General features: G+C 43.0%; 1 protein-coding gene across 3 annotated transcripts in view; it reads left to right on the forward strand.

Moving 5' to 3' along the window:
- Positions 1 to 17,560, forward strand: part of SERGEF (secretion regulating guanine nucleotide exchange factor) — a 256,202-nt gene that overhangs the window by 13,088 nt on the left and 225,554 nt on the right. For all 3 annotated transcript variants that reach the window (XM_040258285.1, XM_040258287.1, XM_040258286.1), the window contains exons 6-8: positions 4,739 to 4,852; positions 9,887 to 9,949; positions 14,918 to 15,076. In XM_040258285.1, the coding sequence (XP_040114219.1) occupies positions 4,739 to 4,852; positions 9,887 to 9,949; positions 14,918 to 15,076 (336 nt within the window). The remainder of the gene's footprint in view (positions 1 to 4,738; positions 4,853 to 9,886; positions 9,950 to 14,917; positions 15,077 to 17,560) is intronic.

Here is a 17,560-nt window from a genome sequence, read left to right on the forward strand (position 1 = left end):
GAAGCTCCCTTTGTTTAATTAGTAGCTCATTAATCTTCATAGCCATGCAGTAATGTGAGTTAATTTTTTTTAAATTGCGGTATAGTTGATTTATAATATTACATAAGCGTTAGGTATACAACATAGTGATTCACAGTTTTTTTTTTTGATTCACAGTTTTTAAAGATTACATTCCATTTATGGTCGTTAGAAAATATTGACCATGTTCCTTGTATAATATATCCTTATTGCTTATTTTATTTTATACATAATTGTTTGTATGTCTTACATATGAATAAACTGAGGTCCAGAGAGCTAAAGAGCTTGTCTGAGGTTACACAGGGAGTTGGGAAATAAAAGGTGAGCTGGGATCAGAGTCTAGGCTGGATTCCAAGACCCATATTCTTTGTCATGAGCTGCATTGCTTTTCTAGTAGATTTTAATGTTTATTAATTTAAAAGCTTTAAGTGAGCTTGTCTCCTGCACTGTAAGAGGGTGATGGGTATAGGGCTGACAGAGTGTGTGAGGTCAGAGGTGGAAAGTGGAGGAGGCATGACCCTTTTTTCTCTCTCTTGCTCATTTTTCTGCTTTCTGCTCCCACTCCTCTGGGCTAAAGGACAGCCTGAACCGGCTCTGGCAGCCGAGGCCCAAGCGTTGGTGAGTCCAGAATTGGAACCGGGAGAGGAGTAGAGATGATCAAGTGTCTGGCGCTACATGGTGATCACCTGGGGCTTCGGGTCGATTATAGTTTTTTGAAAAATTAAGGTTTTTATTCTGATAGACTTACAGATTCACATGCAGTTGTAAGAAGTGAAATAGATCACACACACTGTTTGCCCAGTTTCTCCCAGTGATAATATCTTGTGAAACTATAGTGTAATTGCTCAACCGGGGTGTCTTGACACAGTCAAGATACAGAACAGTACCTTCACAAGGATCCCCCTTATTGCTTTTTTATAGCTGCACCCACTTTCTACCTACCCTCACCCCCTTCTTAGCTCTTCTGTTCTCCCATAATAATGTCATTGTAAGAATGTTATAAAATGGTATCATACAGTATATAGCCATTTGGGGTTGGCATTTTTGCTCAGCTTATGATTCCATGGAGATTCATCCAAGCTGGGAGTATCAATAACTTGTTCCTTGTTATTGCTAAGTAATATTCCATGGAAAAGTGAAAGTGAAGTCGCTCAGTTGTGTCCGACTCTTTGCGACCCCATGGACTGTACTGTACCTGCCAGGCTCCTCCATCCATGGGATTTTCCAGGCAAGATTACTGCAGTGGGTTGCCATTTCCTTCTCCAGGGGATCTTCCCAACCCAGGGATTGAACCCAGGTCTCCTGCATTGCAGGCAGACTCTACTGTTTGAGCCACAAGGGGGCTTCAGTATTCCATGCTGCTGCTGCTGCTGCTAAGTCACTTCAGTCGTGTCCGACTCTGTGCGACCCCATCGACGGCAGCCCACCAGGCTCCCCCGTCCCTGGGATTCTCCAGGCAAGAACACTGGAGTGGGTTGCCATTTCCTTCTCCAATGCATGAAAGTGAAAAGTGAAAAGTAAAAGTGAAGTTGCTCAGTCGTGTCCAACTCTTAGCGACCCCATGGACTGCAGCCCACCAGGCTCCTCCATCCATGGGATTTTCCCAGCAAGAGTACTGGAGTGGGGTGCCATTGCCTTCTCCTGGTGGCCATAACAAAATATCATAGAGTGGGTGGCTTAAACAACAGGAGTTTATTAATATTTTCTCACAGTTAAGGAGGCTGGAAGTCCAAGATCGAGATGAGGGTTTGTTTCTAGTGACATTTCTCTTCCTGGCTTGCAGATGCTACCTTCTTGCTCTCTCCTCACATGGTTTTTCCTCTATACACGCATGTGGAGAGAGACAGAGATCTCTGGTGAATCTTTCTCTTTTTAAAAGGACACCAGTTCTTTCAGAAGCCTCACTCTTATGGCCCATTTAACTTTCAGCACATCCTATAGGCCCTATCTCCAAATACAGTTACATTGGAGTTTAGAACTTCAGTATATGAATTTACAGGGGATAGAGTTCAGTCTATAACAACCACAGTTTGTTTAACCAGTCACCCATTGAAGTACATTTGGCTGTTTCCGGTTTTTAGCTATTAAGAATAAAGCAATAAACATTTGTGGACAAGTTTTTATGTGAACATAAATTTTCATTTCTCTGGGATAAATGCCCAGGAGTGTGATGACTGAGTTGTATGGTAGTGATTATATTTTTATAAGCAGATTCCCTTAGAAATTAGCAGGGGCAGCCAGAGAATTGCCTGTCATTGGTTTCCTTGCCCCTTGCCCACCAAGATTCTGTGACCGCTGGTCTTGTGAGTATATTTTTGTCAAGTTAAAAAGAAACACAATTATGTGTTTAATTTTAAGGTCCTCTTCTTCCCCCACTTTTTTCAGTAAATATTTCTACCTGCATCTCAAAAAGATAAGGACTTTTTCTGAAAACACTACCAAAAAAAAAAAAAAAGACCACCATCATATCTACAAAAAATTATCAGTAATTCTGTAATTTCATTAAGCATCCAGTCAGTATTTAAATTTCCCTGATTGTCTCAAAAATACTTTTAATGGTTTTGTTTGAATCAGGATCCAAATTAGATCTATCATTGCAGTTAGTTAATATGTATCCCATGTCTCTCTCTTTCTCTTTTAAAATGTATTTTTTCCTTTTTGAAAATATTTGTTTATTTATTTTGGTTGTGCCAGGTCTCAGCTGTGGCATGCAGGATCTTCAGTGAGGATCTTTAGTTGTAGCATGTGGGATAGTTCCCTGACCAGGGATCAGACCTGGGCCCCCTGCATTGGGAGCATGGTGTTCTAGCCATTGAATTATCAGGGAAGTCCCTATTCCTTTTAGTTTTTTATTGTGATAAAATGCACATAACATAGTTTTATCATCTTAATCATTTTTAAGTGTACGATTGAGTGAGATTAAGTATGTTCACATTATTGTGCAACTATTACCACAGTCCATTGCAGAACTTTTTTCATCTTGCAAAACTGAAACCCTATATCCATTAAACAATAGATCCTCATTTCCCCTCCCCCCAGTCCCTGGCACCCACCATTCTTTCTATCTCCGTGATTTTGACCACTCATACAGGTACCTCATGTAAGTGGAATCATGCAGTCTCTGTCTTTTTGTGGCTTATTTCACTCAATATAATATCCTCAGAGTCTGTCCATGTTATAGCAAATGTCAGGATTTCCTTCTTTTTTAAGACCTAATGGTGTTCTCCTATGTGTATATACCATATTTTGCTTATCCATTCATCTATTGATGGACAGTTGGTTGTGTCTGTATTTTAGCTATTGTGAATAATACGGCCATGAACATGGGTGTACAGATATCACTTTGAGATCTTGCTTTCAATTCTTTCAGATATTTACCTGGAAGTATTATTGCTGGGTCATACAGGAATTCTATTTTTAGTTTTGGGGGGAATTGCCATACTGTTTTCCACAGTGGCTGTACCAATTTACCTGACCACCAGTAGTGCAGAAGATTCCCAAATTTCTTCACATCCTTGCCAACCCTGGTTGTAGTAGCAATCCCAGTGCCATCCCAATGAGTGTAAAGTGGCAATTTCAGGGTAGTTTTGATTTCCTTTCCCTAATAATTGGTGACGTTGATCATCTTTTCATGTGCCTATGGCCATTTATATATTTTCTTTGGTGAAAAGTCTATTCAAGTCGTTTGCTCATTTTTGAATCAGGTTTTGTTTTTGTTGTTGTATATTTTGAATATTAGTCCTTTATGGGACATCTCCAGTTTCTTTATGTACCTTTTCCTCTGTTTTTTCTCTTGCAATTTGTTGAAGAGTTGGTAAGTTTCGTTTTACTTCAACACTTTGTTTTGTTCACTTTGTGCTCAATCATCACCACTTACATTTCACACAGCAAGCTTGTCTGTTTTCAGCCTAGAGGACCATTGGGTATAGGATGCTTCTGGAAGAGCAGTATCTTGATGTTGCTGTTGGGTGATGGAGCCTAGTTACACACATCTGACTGTAGGCCAAAAATATGATATTTCATCTACGCATTTGTATGAGTTTCAGAACATTAGTATATGAATTAGATCCAGTGAATATGGAAACAAAAGACCATTCCACGTGTGGAAATGGTGGCTGTTAAGAAGCTATCTTGCAGTCATAAATATGTATTTATTTGACAATTAGGAATCTCAGAGTTCATCTTGGTGTAGTAGAAAAGGCACTTAGGTGCAGGAGAGTTGAGTCCTGGTATTTTCTCTGCTCCCTGCTCCCTATATGACCTTGGACAAATCACGTGCCTTCTTCAGGCTTCAGTTTCTTATCCAGTGAATGTGAGGCATGGACGTGGTAGGCTTCAAGGTTGTTTCCTGCTTGGTCTGGAGTCTGGGTTGTCTTTTCAGGTTAATCATGAAAAAGATATCATCCCAGTAATTTGACTCTGAAGGAGTCAAATTTGACTCCAGGGGAGTCAAAGGAGAACTTTCTGAAGGGAACTTTACTATGTTGGGATTTCCACTGATGGTCTTAGATTGCCCTGAAGATTGGATTTGTGATCGGCTTGGTGGCAATCCCTAGGACCAGCCATAGGACTGCTTGAGGCAGTAAACTTTTTCATAAGCTTTTTCATTCATGCTAACTAACCATGAATGGGGAATCTCTTACGGCCTGAGGTTGAAAGCACCATCTAGTCTTAATCCAGGTAAACATTTTCTCTTTTTTCTCTCCTATGCTGTGGGAAGCTAGTGGCACCGTGTTTCAGTGGGGAACTGGTTTGGCATCATCTGGACGGCGACTGTGTCCTGGGCAGACTCTCCCACTGTTTCTGACAGCAAAGGAACCCAGCACAGTGACAGGTAAGGCCCTTATTTCTTCTGAGTCCTGTATTCATTCTTTGTCTGGAAATGGAGATACAGGCATGCAGAAAATGGGTAAATGGCATTTTTCTTTTTGCTGTTTCTTGGTCTCTCTGCTTAACTCTCTGTTGGTAGGTCTCTTAATTTGGGGGGATTTTTGTAGGCCCGGTAAAAGTACCCCTCTTAGGTGCCAGAGTTCAGAAGCCATTGAGAGACAGATGCAAGTCAGGTATATAGAAATCAAAATGGTAGTTCTAAAAATGTTAAAAGTTAGATCAGAAGACATGAGTTAGATGTTTGGAAATAACGGGTAGCAGTAGTGAGCCTCCAAGTTCTGAATCCCAGCTTGGATTTACCCACCAGGTACAGGAGCAGCTGCAGGCAGTCCTGCTAAATTCCTGGTGCCACTGAGCACCTGGAGGAGGGGCCCTCTGCAGGCAGGCACAGCCCAGAGAGAGAAGCCACGAAGCCCAGCCACTCCCCAAAGGAAAGCAGGAGTGGGTGATGACGTAGAAAGAGGGGCCAGAAGTGTTCCCTTAGGGAAGTCTCTTCATGAGCACATGAAGAGCAGATAGGAAAGGTGCTGCCTACCGGTCTGCTGGTCAGCCTTTTGTTGGGAAGGTGGCCTCCAGGACTTTCTGTCTTTCTCCATCTACACTCTCTTGGTGGGCCTTTCTCTCTCCATATGTAGTACACGTCTCCACCTCCTCCTTCTCTTCCTCTCTGGCTCTCTGACTTTGTGATCCAGTTAACTGAGGGTTGGCTCTAGGAAAAAGCTGTCAGGAAACCTCTATTCTCCTCTAGCTCAGAACAAAGGAGGGATTTTTGAGGGTGGTCGGAAGCAGGGAAAGAGGACTGAGAAGTGAGCCACAGTGGGAGTGTGCTACAAGTTGTTGGGATGCTCTGATTCCCACTCTCTCTCTCTCTTTAAAAAAATAAATTTATTTGTTTATTTGGCTATACCTGGTCTTAGTTATAGCATGAGGAATCTTTAGTTGTAGCATGTGGGCTCTAGTTCTCTGACCAGGGATTGAACCCAGGCCCCCTGCATTGGAGTGTGGAGTCTTAGGCACTGGACCACCAGGGAAGTCCCTGATCTGATTTAGTCCTCAAGGCTTCCCCCTGCTGCGGGGGTAAGGTTAGCCCTCTGAAGCCCAGGGGTTGAGCTGGGGAGAGTTCTCTCAGAGAAGGAGAAGGGACCACTGGACACACGCCAGAGTCTGCCTCACATTGAAAGCATTTGTAATATAAACTCATACTTCCCAAACATTTTTCCTGCCTCACCAAGGTATTCACTGCTCCCTGGGCATGCACTGTGTTCTCATCCCTCTGTGCTTGTGGGCAGACTATTACCTCTGTGCAGAATGCCTTTTCCTGTCTGTTCTCCGTGGAAAAATCCTGATAATTTTTCAGGTCCTAGCTCAGCTGCAACTGAAAGACTCTTCCCTCTTCCTGCCTCCGCTGGCATTTTCTTTCTCTGCAGGGACAGCACAGTGTGTTGTATTGTTATGAGTTGTTTACATGTTTTCCCAAATGCCGAAGATGATGAGCATTTTAAGGCCAGGGACTGTGTCTACTTTCTGTTTTTGTACAGATTTTGTATCTAAAAGGAATCAGTAATATTTTTATTTGATTTGACTTAACCTGGTTGGGAATCTTCTCAGGGCACAGCTTAGATTCAGAGGTGATTTGGGGGAGTTTTCTGATGAGACAGTAGCAGAGATATCAGCTTCCTGCCCTCAAAGTCTTTCACTTTACCTTCCCCCCATCTTTACAGCATCACCATCAGTTCTGGAGCTGGGACCCTGGGCGTCCTCTCCCAACCTGGCTACTAGGGGACCAGTGCGTCCTCTCTGATGAAAGTGGCAAAAACATCTGCTTTGTCCCTTTCTCATTCTATGGGATACTTGACGGCATGAGGGATATTTTAAGACACTGGAGAAGCTCTATACAGTCCACAAAAACAAGACCCAGAGCTGACTGTGGCTCAGATCATGAACTCCTTACTGCAAAATTCAGACTTAAATTGAAGAAAGTAGGGAAAACCACTAGACCATTCAAGTATAACCTAAATCAAATCCCTTACAGTTATATAGTTGAAGTAACAAATAGATTCAAGGGATTAGATCTGATAAGAGTGCCCGAAGAACCATGGACGGAGGTTCATGACATTGTATAGGAGGCAGTGATCAAGACCACCCCCAAGAAAAAGCAATGCAAAAAGACAAAATGGTTGTCAGAGGAGGCCTTACAGATATCTGAGAAAAGAAGAGAAGCTAAATGCAAAGGAGAAAAGGAAAACTACCCATCTGAATGCAGAGTTCAAAAGAATAGCAAGGAGAGATAAGAAAGCCTTCCTCAGTGATCAATGCAAAGAAACAGAGGAAAACAATAGAATGGGAAAGACTAGTGATCTCTTCAGAAAAATTAGAGATACCAAGGGAACATGTCATGCAAAGATGGGTACAATAAAGGACAGAAATGGTATGGACCTAACAGAAGCAGAAGATATTAAGAAGAGGTGGCAAGAATACACAGAAGAATTATATAAAAAAGATCTTCATGACCCAGATAAACATGATGGTGTGATCACTCACCTAGAGCCAGGCATCCTGGAATGTGAAGTCAAGTGTGCCTTAAGAAGCATCACTATGAACAAAGCTAGTGGAGGTGATGGAATTCCAGTTGAGCTCTTTCAAATCCTGAAAGATGATGCTGTGAAAGTGCTGCACTCAATATGCCAGCAAATCTGGAAAACTCAGCTGTAGCCACAGGACTGAAAATGGTCAGTTTTCATTTCAGCCCTAAGAAAGGCAATGCCAAAGAATGTTCAGACTACCACACAATTGCACTCATCTTACACACTAGCAAAGTAATGCTCAAAATTCTCCAAGCCAGGCTTCAACAGTACATGAACCATGAACTTCCAGATGTTCAAGCTGGATTTAGAAAAGGTAGAGGAACCAGGGATCAAATTGCTAATATCTGTTGGACCATAGAAAAAGTAAGAGAGTTCCAGAAAACATCTACTTCTCCTTTATTGACTACTCCTACTACTATAGCCCTGGGATTTCTTTGGAAGGAATGATGCTAAAGCTGAAACTTCAGTACTTTGGCCACGTCATGCTAAGTGTTGACTCATTGGAAAAGACTCTGATGCTGGGAGGGATTGGGGGCAGGAGGAAAAGGGGACGACAGAGGATGAGATGGCTGGATGGCATCACCGACTCGATGGACGTGAGTTTGAGTGAACTCTGGGACTTGGTGATGGACAGGGAGGCCTGGCGTGCTGCGATTCATGGGGTCCCAAAGAGTCGGACACGACTGAGGGACTGAACTGAGCTGAACTGAACTGAACTGCTACCTTACGTGCCTTCTGAGAAATCTGTATGCAGGTCAAGAAGCCACAGTTAGAACCAGACATGGAACAACAGACTGATTCCAATTTGGGAAAGGAGTATGTCCAGGCTGTACATTGTCACCCTGCTTATTTAACTTATATGCAGAGTACATCATGTCAAATGCTGGGGTGGATGAAGTACAAGCTGGAATCAAGATTGCTGGGAGAAATATCAATAACCTCAGATATGCATATGACACCACTCTTATGGCAGAAAGTGAAGAGGAACTAGAGAGTCTCTCGGTGAAAGTGAAAGAGGAGAGTGAAAGCCTGGCTTAAAACTCAACATTCAGAAAACTAAGATCATGGCATCCAGTCCCATCACTTCATGGCAAATAGATGGGGAAACAAAGGAAACAGTTGGGCTCCAAAATCACTACAGATGGTGACTGCAGCCATAAAATTAAAAGGCGCTTGCTCCATGGAAGAAAAGCTGTGACCAACCTAGACAGCATATTCAAAAGCAGAGACATTACTTTACCAACAAAGGTCCATCTAGTCAAAGCTACAGTTTTTCCAGTAGTCATGTATGGATGTGAGAGTTGGACTAGGAAGAAAGCTGAGTGCCGAAGAACTGATGCTTTTGAACTGTGGTGTTGGAGAAAACTCTTGAGAGTCCCTTGGACTGCAGGGAGATCCAACCAGTCAATCCTAAAGGTACACAGTCCTGAATATTCATTGGAAGGACTGATGCTGTAGCTGAAACTCTAATACTTTGGCCACCTGATGTGAAGAACTGACTCATTTGAAAAGACCCTGATGCTGGGAAAGACTAAAGGCAGGAGGAGAAGGGGATGACAGAGGATGAGATGGTTGGATGGCATCACTGATGCAATGGACATGAGTTTGAGCAAACTCCAGGAATTGGTGATGGACAGGGAAGCCTGGCATGCTACAGTCCATGGGGTCACAAATAGTTGGACATGACTGAGTGACTGAACTGAACTGAGTAAATTAAACAAATGTCAGAAGAAAGTTACGAAATAAGACTGCATATCTGCATGCCAGACCAGATAATCACAGCTTTGAGCAGAGTTGATTGGGGTTATACCTCATCACTGAAAGCAGTGTATTTAGGGAGGAAGAGCCTGGATTTGAGATGGGAGGCAAGTTCAAATTCTAGTTCTGTCTGTGTGTTGTTAGAAGGCCTGGACTTGTGTCTCAGTGTCTGCACTTGATAGCAGCTAAATATAAGAGATGTCATTGCTTCTGGGCCCACTCCATGGACAGAGCAAGGAAATATACAGGGACACACACTTGTGTTTATACCTACGTACACCTATGTTTGTTTATCTTTTGTAGAAACCATGAGTTTACACTGACTTCAGTTATAATCCAGTGTCAAATTGTTGATTCTAGCCTTTTACCTTTTCATATCTGTTCCTTCCTTCTCTTTTCTGATAGTGGGAAATCTGACTCCTTTATCCTCAAAATATTTACTTATTTGTTCAACCTCCTGGATATCACCAGTCTCTCTACCACGCCACTCATGTTAGCCAGAGCTGCTGACTCAGATGTTCACGCTTTGGCTTAGTTTCTCTCCAGGTGCTGGTGGGTCACTGCTTGTGGCCCTTCTCTACCCAATTTGTTCTGTTATAAATGTGATTTCAAAAGAATTTTTTTTTTTTTGGTAGGCCTAGAGAATTCTCAAGCAGTATGTGTTCTTGCTGGCTCTGATCACTCAGCTTCACTGACAGGTAGGTAACATGCCATTCAGAATTCTGGGTGTTTCTGCCTCAAGTGTTGCTGTTGGGATACAGATGGAACAGCATAGATGATGCAGTCAGGATAATGATGCCACTGTTGATATGATCTTAGCAAGTCACTCTACCTTCCTGAGACCATTGACTTGTCTATAAAATATTTTGGGCGTAGTTTTCAGAATTTCATATGATAATACACATTAAAACACTCATGTGAAATAGAGGCTCACTTCCTTTCCTCTGAGTTTGTTTTCTCAGCTGTACAGTAGGGATAAAAATATCTTTCAGAGTAGTTGTGATTGTCACATCGTATAAGCAACAGTAAATTTATGTAAAATGTATTGTTATTCATCTAATCTGTTCTGATGTCTGATGTAACTATTTTAAACTTCCCTGGTGGCTCAGTCAGTGAATAGTCTCTAGCGACGCAGGAGGCCCGAGTTTGATCCCTGGGTCAGGAAGATCCCCTGGAGAAGGGAATGGCTGCCCACGCCAGTATTTTTTGCCTGGAGAATCTCATGGACAGAGAAGCCTGGCGGGCTACAGTCCGTGGGGTTGCAAAGAGTCAAACATGACTGAGTGACTAACACATATACACGTAAAACTATCTAAGCTGTCTAGGTTCTCTAGCTTCCTCTTCTCTAGCTATTTAACCCCAAACTAGCATATTTTTGCTTTGCTTTGTCACTCAATCATGTCAGACTCTTTGCGATCTTGTTTAGTCCATGGAATTCTCCAGGCCAGAATACTGGAATGGATAGCTGTTCCCTTCTCTAAGGGATCTTCCCCACCCAGGGATTGAACCCAAGTCTCCTGCATTAAAGGCAGATTCTTTACCAGCTGAGTCACCAGGGAAGCCCTGTGCCTTTCTACTCCTTTTGTCTCTTGCCCCGTCTGTTCTCCCTGTTTATCTCTATTTTATTTAACTACATGTTTCTATTTTTATCTTTCATCTTTATATCTAACCAAGGTCTCCATATACCGCTAAGTCTGCTGCTGCTGCTGCTAAGCCGCTTCAGTCATGTCTGACTCTGTGCAACCCCATAGACGGCAGCCCACCAGGCTCCCCCATCCCTGGGATTCTCCAGGCAAGAATACTGGAGTGGGTTGCCATTGCCTTCTCCTTGTGTGTATATTTTTCTAATTTATTTTAGGTTTTCATATATTTCTCTAGTTGATCTCTCTATTCCATCTCTTTAATCTGCCCCCCACTCCAGTATTCTGGCCTGGAGAATTCCATGGACTGTATAGTTCATGGGATCTCAAAGAGTCGGACATGACTGAGTGACTTTTGCTTTCACTCTCTAGCCTTTTTTCTCTCACACACTATGTACATCTCTCTGTCTTGGCTATGTATCCATCCATCCATCTATTTGACACACTTAGTCAATACAGTATAAACTGTCTGGTGACAGTGCAGCATTTTTTTTTGGTTGCGTTGGCTCTTTGTAGCTGCATAGGCTTTTCTCTAGTTGCAGCAGGTGGGAGCTCCTCTCTGGTTGTGGTCCGGGGGCTTCTCACCGTGGTAGCTTCTCTTGTTGCAGAGCACATGCTCTAGGGTCCGTGGGCTTCACCCTAGTCGTTTACCACACCTAGTATTTGTGGCACGTGAGCTCAGTAGTTGTGACTCCCAGGCTCTAGAGCACAGGCTCAGTAGTTGTGGGCTTAGTTGCTCTGTGACATGGGATCTTCCCAGATCAGGGATTGAACCCATGTTTCCTGGATTGGCAAGTGGATTCTTTACCACTGAACCACCAGGGAAGCCCCAGCATTTTCTTAAAAGTGAAAGCTATCTTTCTCAAAGTTTGTCTTTTTCAAAGCCCAGATTGCCCTGACTCCTGCAGGTAGACTGGAGACTATAGCTATGAGAGATTTATGTTGGTAAGCCCTCTTGCCCAGAGTTGAATGCATTTCATTTTTTAAGCCAAGGGAAATGACTTTCCTACACTGTATTTTCAGTGTTTTATGTGGAAATTAAAGATGTGTACACTGTATCTGTAAATTAATGGGGGCATGCATTCTTCAAACATCAAATTTGAGGAGTTGTTATGGTGTCCAGAACACAAGAGCTGTAATGTGAGAATTTAAACACTTTATAAATTCTGAATTATAGATAATTTGATATTTAATGAATTAAAAGCAACTAACTAATGAAGGAAATACCTGCTTTTAGCCTCTGGCTCATATTAGGTGGATTTGTAGATATGCTAAAAAGGGTAAGCTGAAATGAATGCCAGCTCTAAGGGACTCTTCTAGGCATGTGGTCCCCCACCTCCCCTTTTATAGAGGGGATGAGAAGTGACTAGTTCATCCCTTGTAGTCCTCACTAGCTTTGGGAGAAGGCATTCCTTTCCAAGAATAAGAATTAGACTAAGAGGTTTCAACTTTTAGTCTAACTTGAAATGGCTAGTATTATGTAAACCTAGAGATTCTTCTAATTGCTCATTAATATTGATTTCTTCAAAAATCTTATATTACTAAAACTATTTATTATTTCATATGCGGGTATTTTTGTTATGTTGTTTTAAAAAACACAGATGTTGAATTTTTTATTGAGATGTGCTTCATATATGAAATTCACTCCTTTAAAGTATGCAGTTTAGTGATTTTTAGAGTATATGCACAAGGTAAATTGGTTTTGGTTATTTTGAAAGTGACTTAAAAGGGTCAAGATTAATATCCCTCTTTCCTGGTCTGGTTCAAGCTGTGACACACTGCATTTTGTTCGGTGCTCTCTAGACCTCTCTGGAGTTGTAGCTTATGTAACTATTTGGCATTGCAGCAGAATTTAATTTTGCCTGCTGATGCACAGCGTAATGATCTGCATGTGGAAGACAGTTTGTCTTTGCAAAAAGATGGTTTAGACTTACTAAGATAAATGAAGGCTTATAACGGACACAGGCTCATTGTCAGTGGCACCTTGGTAGCTCAGCAGTCCCTTTCATGGGTGGAGACTTTGCCGAGGGGCTCCACTTCCCTCTTGTAAGGGATCCTCATACTTAACACACCCTGGTGGGGTCTAGGGAGGTTGTCTTCTCTCTAGGCATGAAATAGACCAAACTTGCTGTATAGAACTGCGGTATGTCAGTGCTGCAAAGTCACCTGGGTGACACAGAGACTCTACTGATTTATGGTCCTTCATTTTAGACTTGGGCTTCCCCGGGGGCCCTAGTGGTGAAGAGCCCCCCTGCCAGTGCAGGAGATGTAAGAGACACAGGTTCGATCCCTGGGTTGGGAAAATGCCCTGGAGAAGGAAATGGCAACCCACCCCACTATTCTTGCCTGGAAAATTCTGTAGGCAGAGGAGCCTGGCGGGCTGCCCTCCATGGGGTTGCAAAGAGTCAGACACGACTGAGGGACCGAACACACAGTTTAGACTATGAAACAGAGACCCAGAATGTGAAGTGACATGCCCAGTGTCAAAGAGTGATCCAGCAGCAGATCTGGGACTTAAACCCCAAGTCTTGGCCTCATATCCTTTAATGATACTGTTTGGCTTCTGATTGGTTTTTGAGAATAGACCAAGCTGCTCCAGGGCAAGCAATGCTGTAAACCTTTATTGGGAGGTCACAGGATGCAGTGGAAGTGGAAAATCCGGCTTCTGGTCCTGCTTGATCCCTAATAAGCCTCGCAGTCTTGAAAGTCACTTAATGTCTCCAAGCCTTGGTTAATTTATCTTCCAGAAGAGTGCTGTCTAGGAGAAATATAATGTGAGCTGCATTGCAAAAAGTAAAAAGAAACAGGCAAATTAATTTTAATAATTTATTTTGCTTAACCCAGTATATCCAAAATATTATTGCAACGTGTAATCGATATGAAAATTCTTAAGGAGCCATACTCTGTGTTTGCACTAAGTTTTTGCAATACATTGTGCTTTATTTTTTGTCTTCAAAACATCTCATTTGAACCTCACAATAATCCTGTGATATAAGCAGGATTAAGACTGACTGGCATTGTGATTTAATAGAAAGAGCAATTTCAGCGTCAAGAGACTCTGGCTCCTTAGCCGCCTGTGGGCACCATGTGCTGTTCTGTGCAGTGTTACATGTTAGGGTTGGGGAAGCACTGAGAGACCATCCAAGGAGTCACAGACTGTAGATTCATAAGCCAGACTGTGGCCCGTGCCCCCTTTTGTTTGACTTCCAGTTAAAGATTTGTTGAACTTGAATGCCTTCTGGACAGCCATGTGCCCTGTGGTTTGCCACAGTCGCCCGCCAGTCTCTCCTGTACATCAGTTATAGTGCCCTTCTCCACCATCAGCCTCCCCTCCAGTCTTCAGCTCGTGAAACTAAGGTTTGGAGAGGAAGTGATTTGTCCAAGGTCAGTAACTAGTTAGCAGATCCAAGAATAGAAGCCAGAGTCACTTGACTCTGAATTTGCTCTCTTTCTATTAAATCACAATGTCAGTCAGTCTCATTCCTGCTTATATCAAAGGATTATTGTGAGGTTCAAATGAGCTTAGGTGCTATGCGAATGTGATACGATAACTTTATATTTTCCGCTGAACAGGGCATGTGGTGAAATCATCAGATATTTATAAAGTTTAAACTTTAAATAATTTGTCTTTTAACCTGTTATTTTGAAAAGCTAATGTATATTTTTTCCTAACAAAAGGTAAGCATTTATTTAAAAAATGTAGAAAACAGAGAACCATATGTCTTGCACATGGTGGATGTTGAATAAATATTTGTTGAATGAATTAATGAAAAAATAAACTCACTTTCCTGTTCCTTGACAAACTGTTAAGAACATTTGGCCTTTTTTCCTATTTATAGAATTACAAAAAAATCTTATGTATTATGCTATACATGAATTTGGTATCTTGCCTTGCTCTATTCAATATTGTAGGGTAAGAATAACACAACTTCTTTGAACCACCTTTTCCCCCAAACTCGGGTTATTTTCCATCACTTTGGGCTAATGTTTCTTCACCTCTTTTGTTTCCCTTCTGTTTGTTTAAAGATGCAGGAGAGCTGTATGTTTGGGGAAGCAACAAACACGGGCAACTGGCTTCCCAGGCTGCTTTCCTCCTCCTGCCCCAGAGAATAGAAGCACATTGTTTCCAGAATGAAAAGATCGCTGCTGTCTGGAGTGGGTGGACACACCTGGTTGCTCAGACAGGTGAGAGAGCAGCAGGGAATTTGCGGTTGGGAAGAGCAGCTGGGGGACAGCTGTCTAAATAGCTATGAATGCGCGGGAGTAGGTAGGTTGGTTTTCACTGATGAAAAGCTTGAAGGACTGGGAAGGGGAGGACCTGAGATCTATTAATAGTTCTGCAGTCAGTCAGATATGTGGCTTTACCTCTCTGGATCACAGATTTGTATCCAAAAATGCAAGGCTGGGTTAGGTTAACTCCTTGTGGTTCTAAGGGTCCATGAGGTTTCGAGAGGGAACAGGCACCACCCAGAAATTTGTCCAGGTTGTTGGGAAGATCTTTGCCTTCTCATAACTAAAGGAGTGACTCTATTTGCATTTCCACCTGAGTCTAAATTCAAGGCATCAGAAACTGTTAAGTTAAATGTTCAAGATTGAGGCAGGAGCATTATTTTGAGTCATAGCTGGCATGGTGTTTTGGTTTGGATTTTTATTAACCCTAACAAATTGTACATTGATTCGAATATCTCACGTGTTCCCTCAGACGTTACTTTACCAGGCCAGGCCATCCAGCTTTTGGCATCTTTGTCTTTTCTTGATTCATCCTCATTGTTTCTCATCTTTCCCATAGGGCATTTCTTCTTTCCTAGTCTTCATATTCCTGACTGTGTTCTCAGGGTTTGTGTTTTCATAGCCGCCCTTCCTCCCAACCTTCCTAGAGCTCTTGCTGACTGACACAGAGTTTCCCAGGCTGGCAGGTTGTGATTCTTGAGGTCCATCATCGTGTCAGGGCCTTCTGAACTTCAGGGGTTCTCAGGAGTCCCTTTGCCTGCTCTTGGCCTGCTTGTTAGCGACATGCCGATCAGTAGACCCCCAAATACCTGATGACTTATTCCAGTGCCTTCTGACTTCTGTAGGTTTTCAAGTCCGCTTCAGTTATCCTTGGTTAGTCACACATACTACATGTTTGAACACACAAACATAGGCTTAGGAGTATTTACATCCATGATGCTTTTAATTGGTTCTTAAAATTTTTTTTTAAGATTGCTTTGAAACAGAGGCCTGTATAACCAAGGTGTATAATAAACTTTCTGCATTTACTTTTTCAGAGGATGCTCTAATGATGTCATTCATTTGGAGGTGAGTCATGACTTTCCTCACAGTAGTTTGACTGCTTAAACATTGGGACCATCTACAGAAATTTATCTTAAAGAGACTCTCTGAGCATAGTGGCTACATATTTGTATAATTGCTAACTGTGTCTCTTCTTCTCCTGACAGTGAGTTCTGTGAGAGGAAGCCCCATATTAGCCTTGCTCACATCTGTATCTCCACCGCCTCCCAAAGAAAGTATTCATTGGCTGCATTAAACCTTCTAGTTAAAAGAGACTAAACAAACTCAAATGAGGCAGGGTAGACTGCAAGGATTCCTCTTAAGAGGTCCATGATCAGAAGGCTTCAGTTTGTCTCTTTGAATTTGGTTCTTGTTTATTGGGAACCTTCTGAGCAGTGGGCTAAGCTTGAAGAAACAGAGGAGACGGGCCATGCCCTGTCGGGGCTTCCCGGGTGGCGCTAGCAGTAAAGAACCTGCCTGCCAATGCAGGAGACATAAGAGACACAGGTTCAATCCCTGGGTCGGGAAGATCCCTTGGAGAAGGCAGCGGCTACCCACTCGAGTATTCTTGCCTGGAGAACCCCATGGACAGAGGAGCCCAGTGGGCTGTAGTTAGTTAATGGGGTTGAAAAGAGTTGTTCAAGACTGAAGTCACTTGGCATGCATGCATGCCCTGTCCCTGCCACGTGTGGACAGGCTGAAGAGCGCAGAGATAGAAGGTTTTACCCATCCGTCCACCATACACATGGGGAAGATCCGTTTAGGTACCATTCCTTGTGCTTGCTCCTAGTCCTGCCCTCAAGGAGCCCACTGTCAGTGGGGGAGACAGGCCTGGCGTCCGATCTCAGTGCATCAGTGGAGCCAAGTCACCGTGCAGAGGGGCACAGACACTGGCAGTAGTGTGGGTCACTGGGTGTTAACAGGCGGGCATGTCATGCTTAGTCAGTCTTCAAAGGATTGCAGTGCAGCAGGGTACACTTACTACCGAGCGGCAGTGGGTTTAGTTGAGCCTGTCAGTAAGCGGGTTAGCTGGTTAGGCAGCTGACTAAAGAAAGGCATAGAGATGTTGCTGCTTTGATTCTGACTTGGCAGCGGTGGAACTCATTCTGATCTCCACGTCTGGGCCAACAGCACAGTCCTCGGGGTGGGAGGTTGGAACCCATGTCCCTGACACTGCCCGAGTCACTTCAGCTCCTCTGTGGGGCTCAGCTTCAGGTTTTTACCGCCCCTGAAAGCATGGTCTTTGGGTAAAATTTCAGCTGTTTAATTACCTTGATTTGGATCTCTTGTTTGTGCGCTTTGTCCCTTTCCCCTTTCTCCCGAGTGCAGAGTGGTTGGAAGCTGGGATGTTGGAGTGGCCTGGTTGCCGCACTGAGTTTCAGATGGATGAGAGACCCC

The sequence above is a fragment of the Oryx dammah genome, unplaced genomic scaffold, assembly GCF_014754425.2.
Source record: "Oryx dammah isolate SB20612 unplaced genomic scaffold, SCBI_Odam_1.1 HiC_scaffold_17, whole genome shotgun sequence".
Taxonomy (NCBI): domain Eukaryota; kingdom Metazoa; phylum Chordata; class Mammalia; order Artiodactyla; family Bovidae; genus Oryx; species Oryx dammah.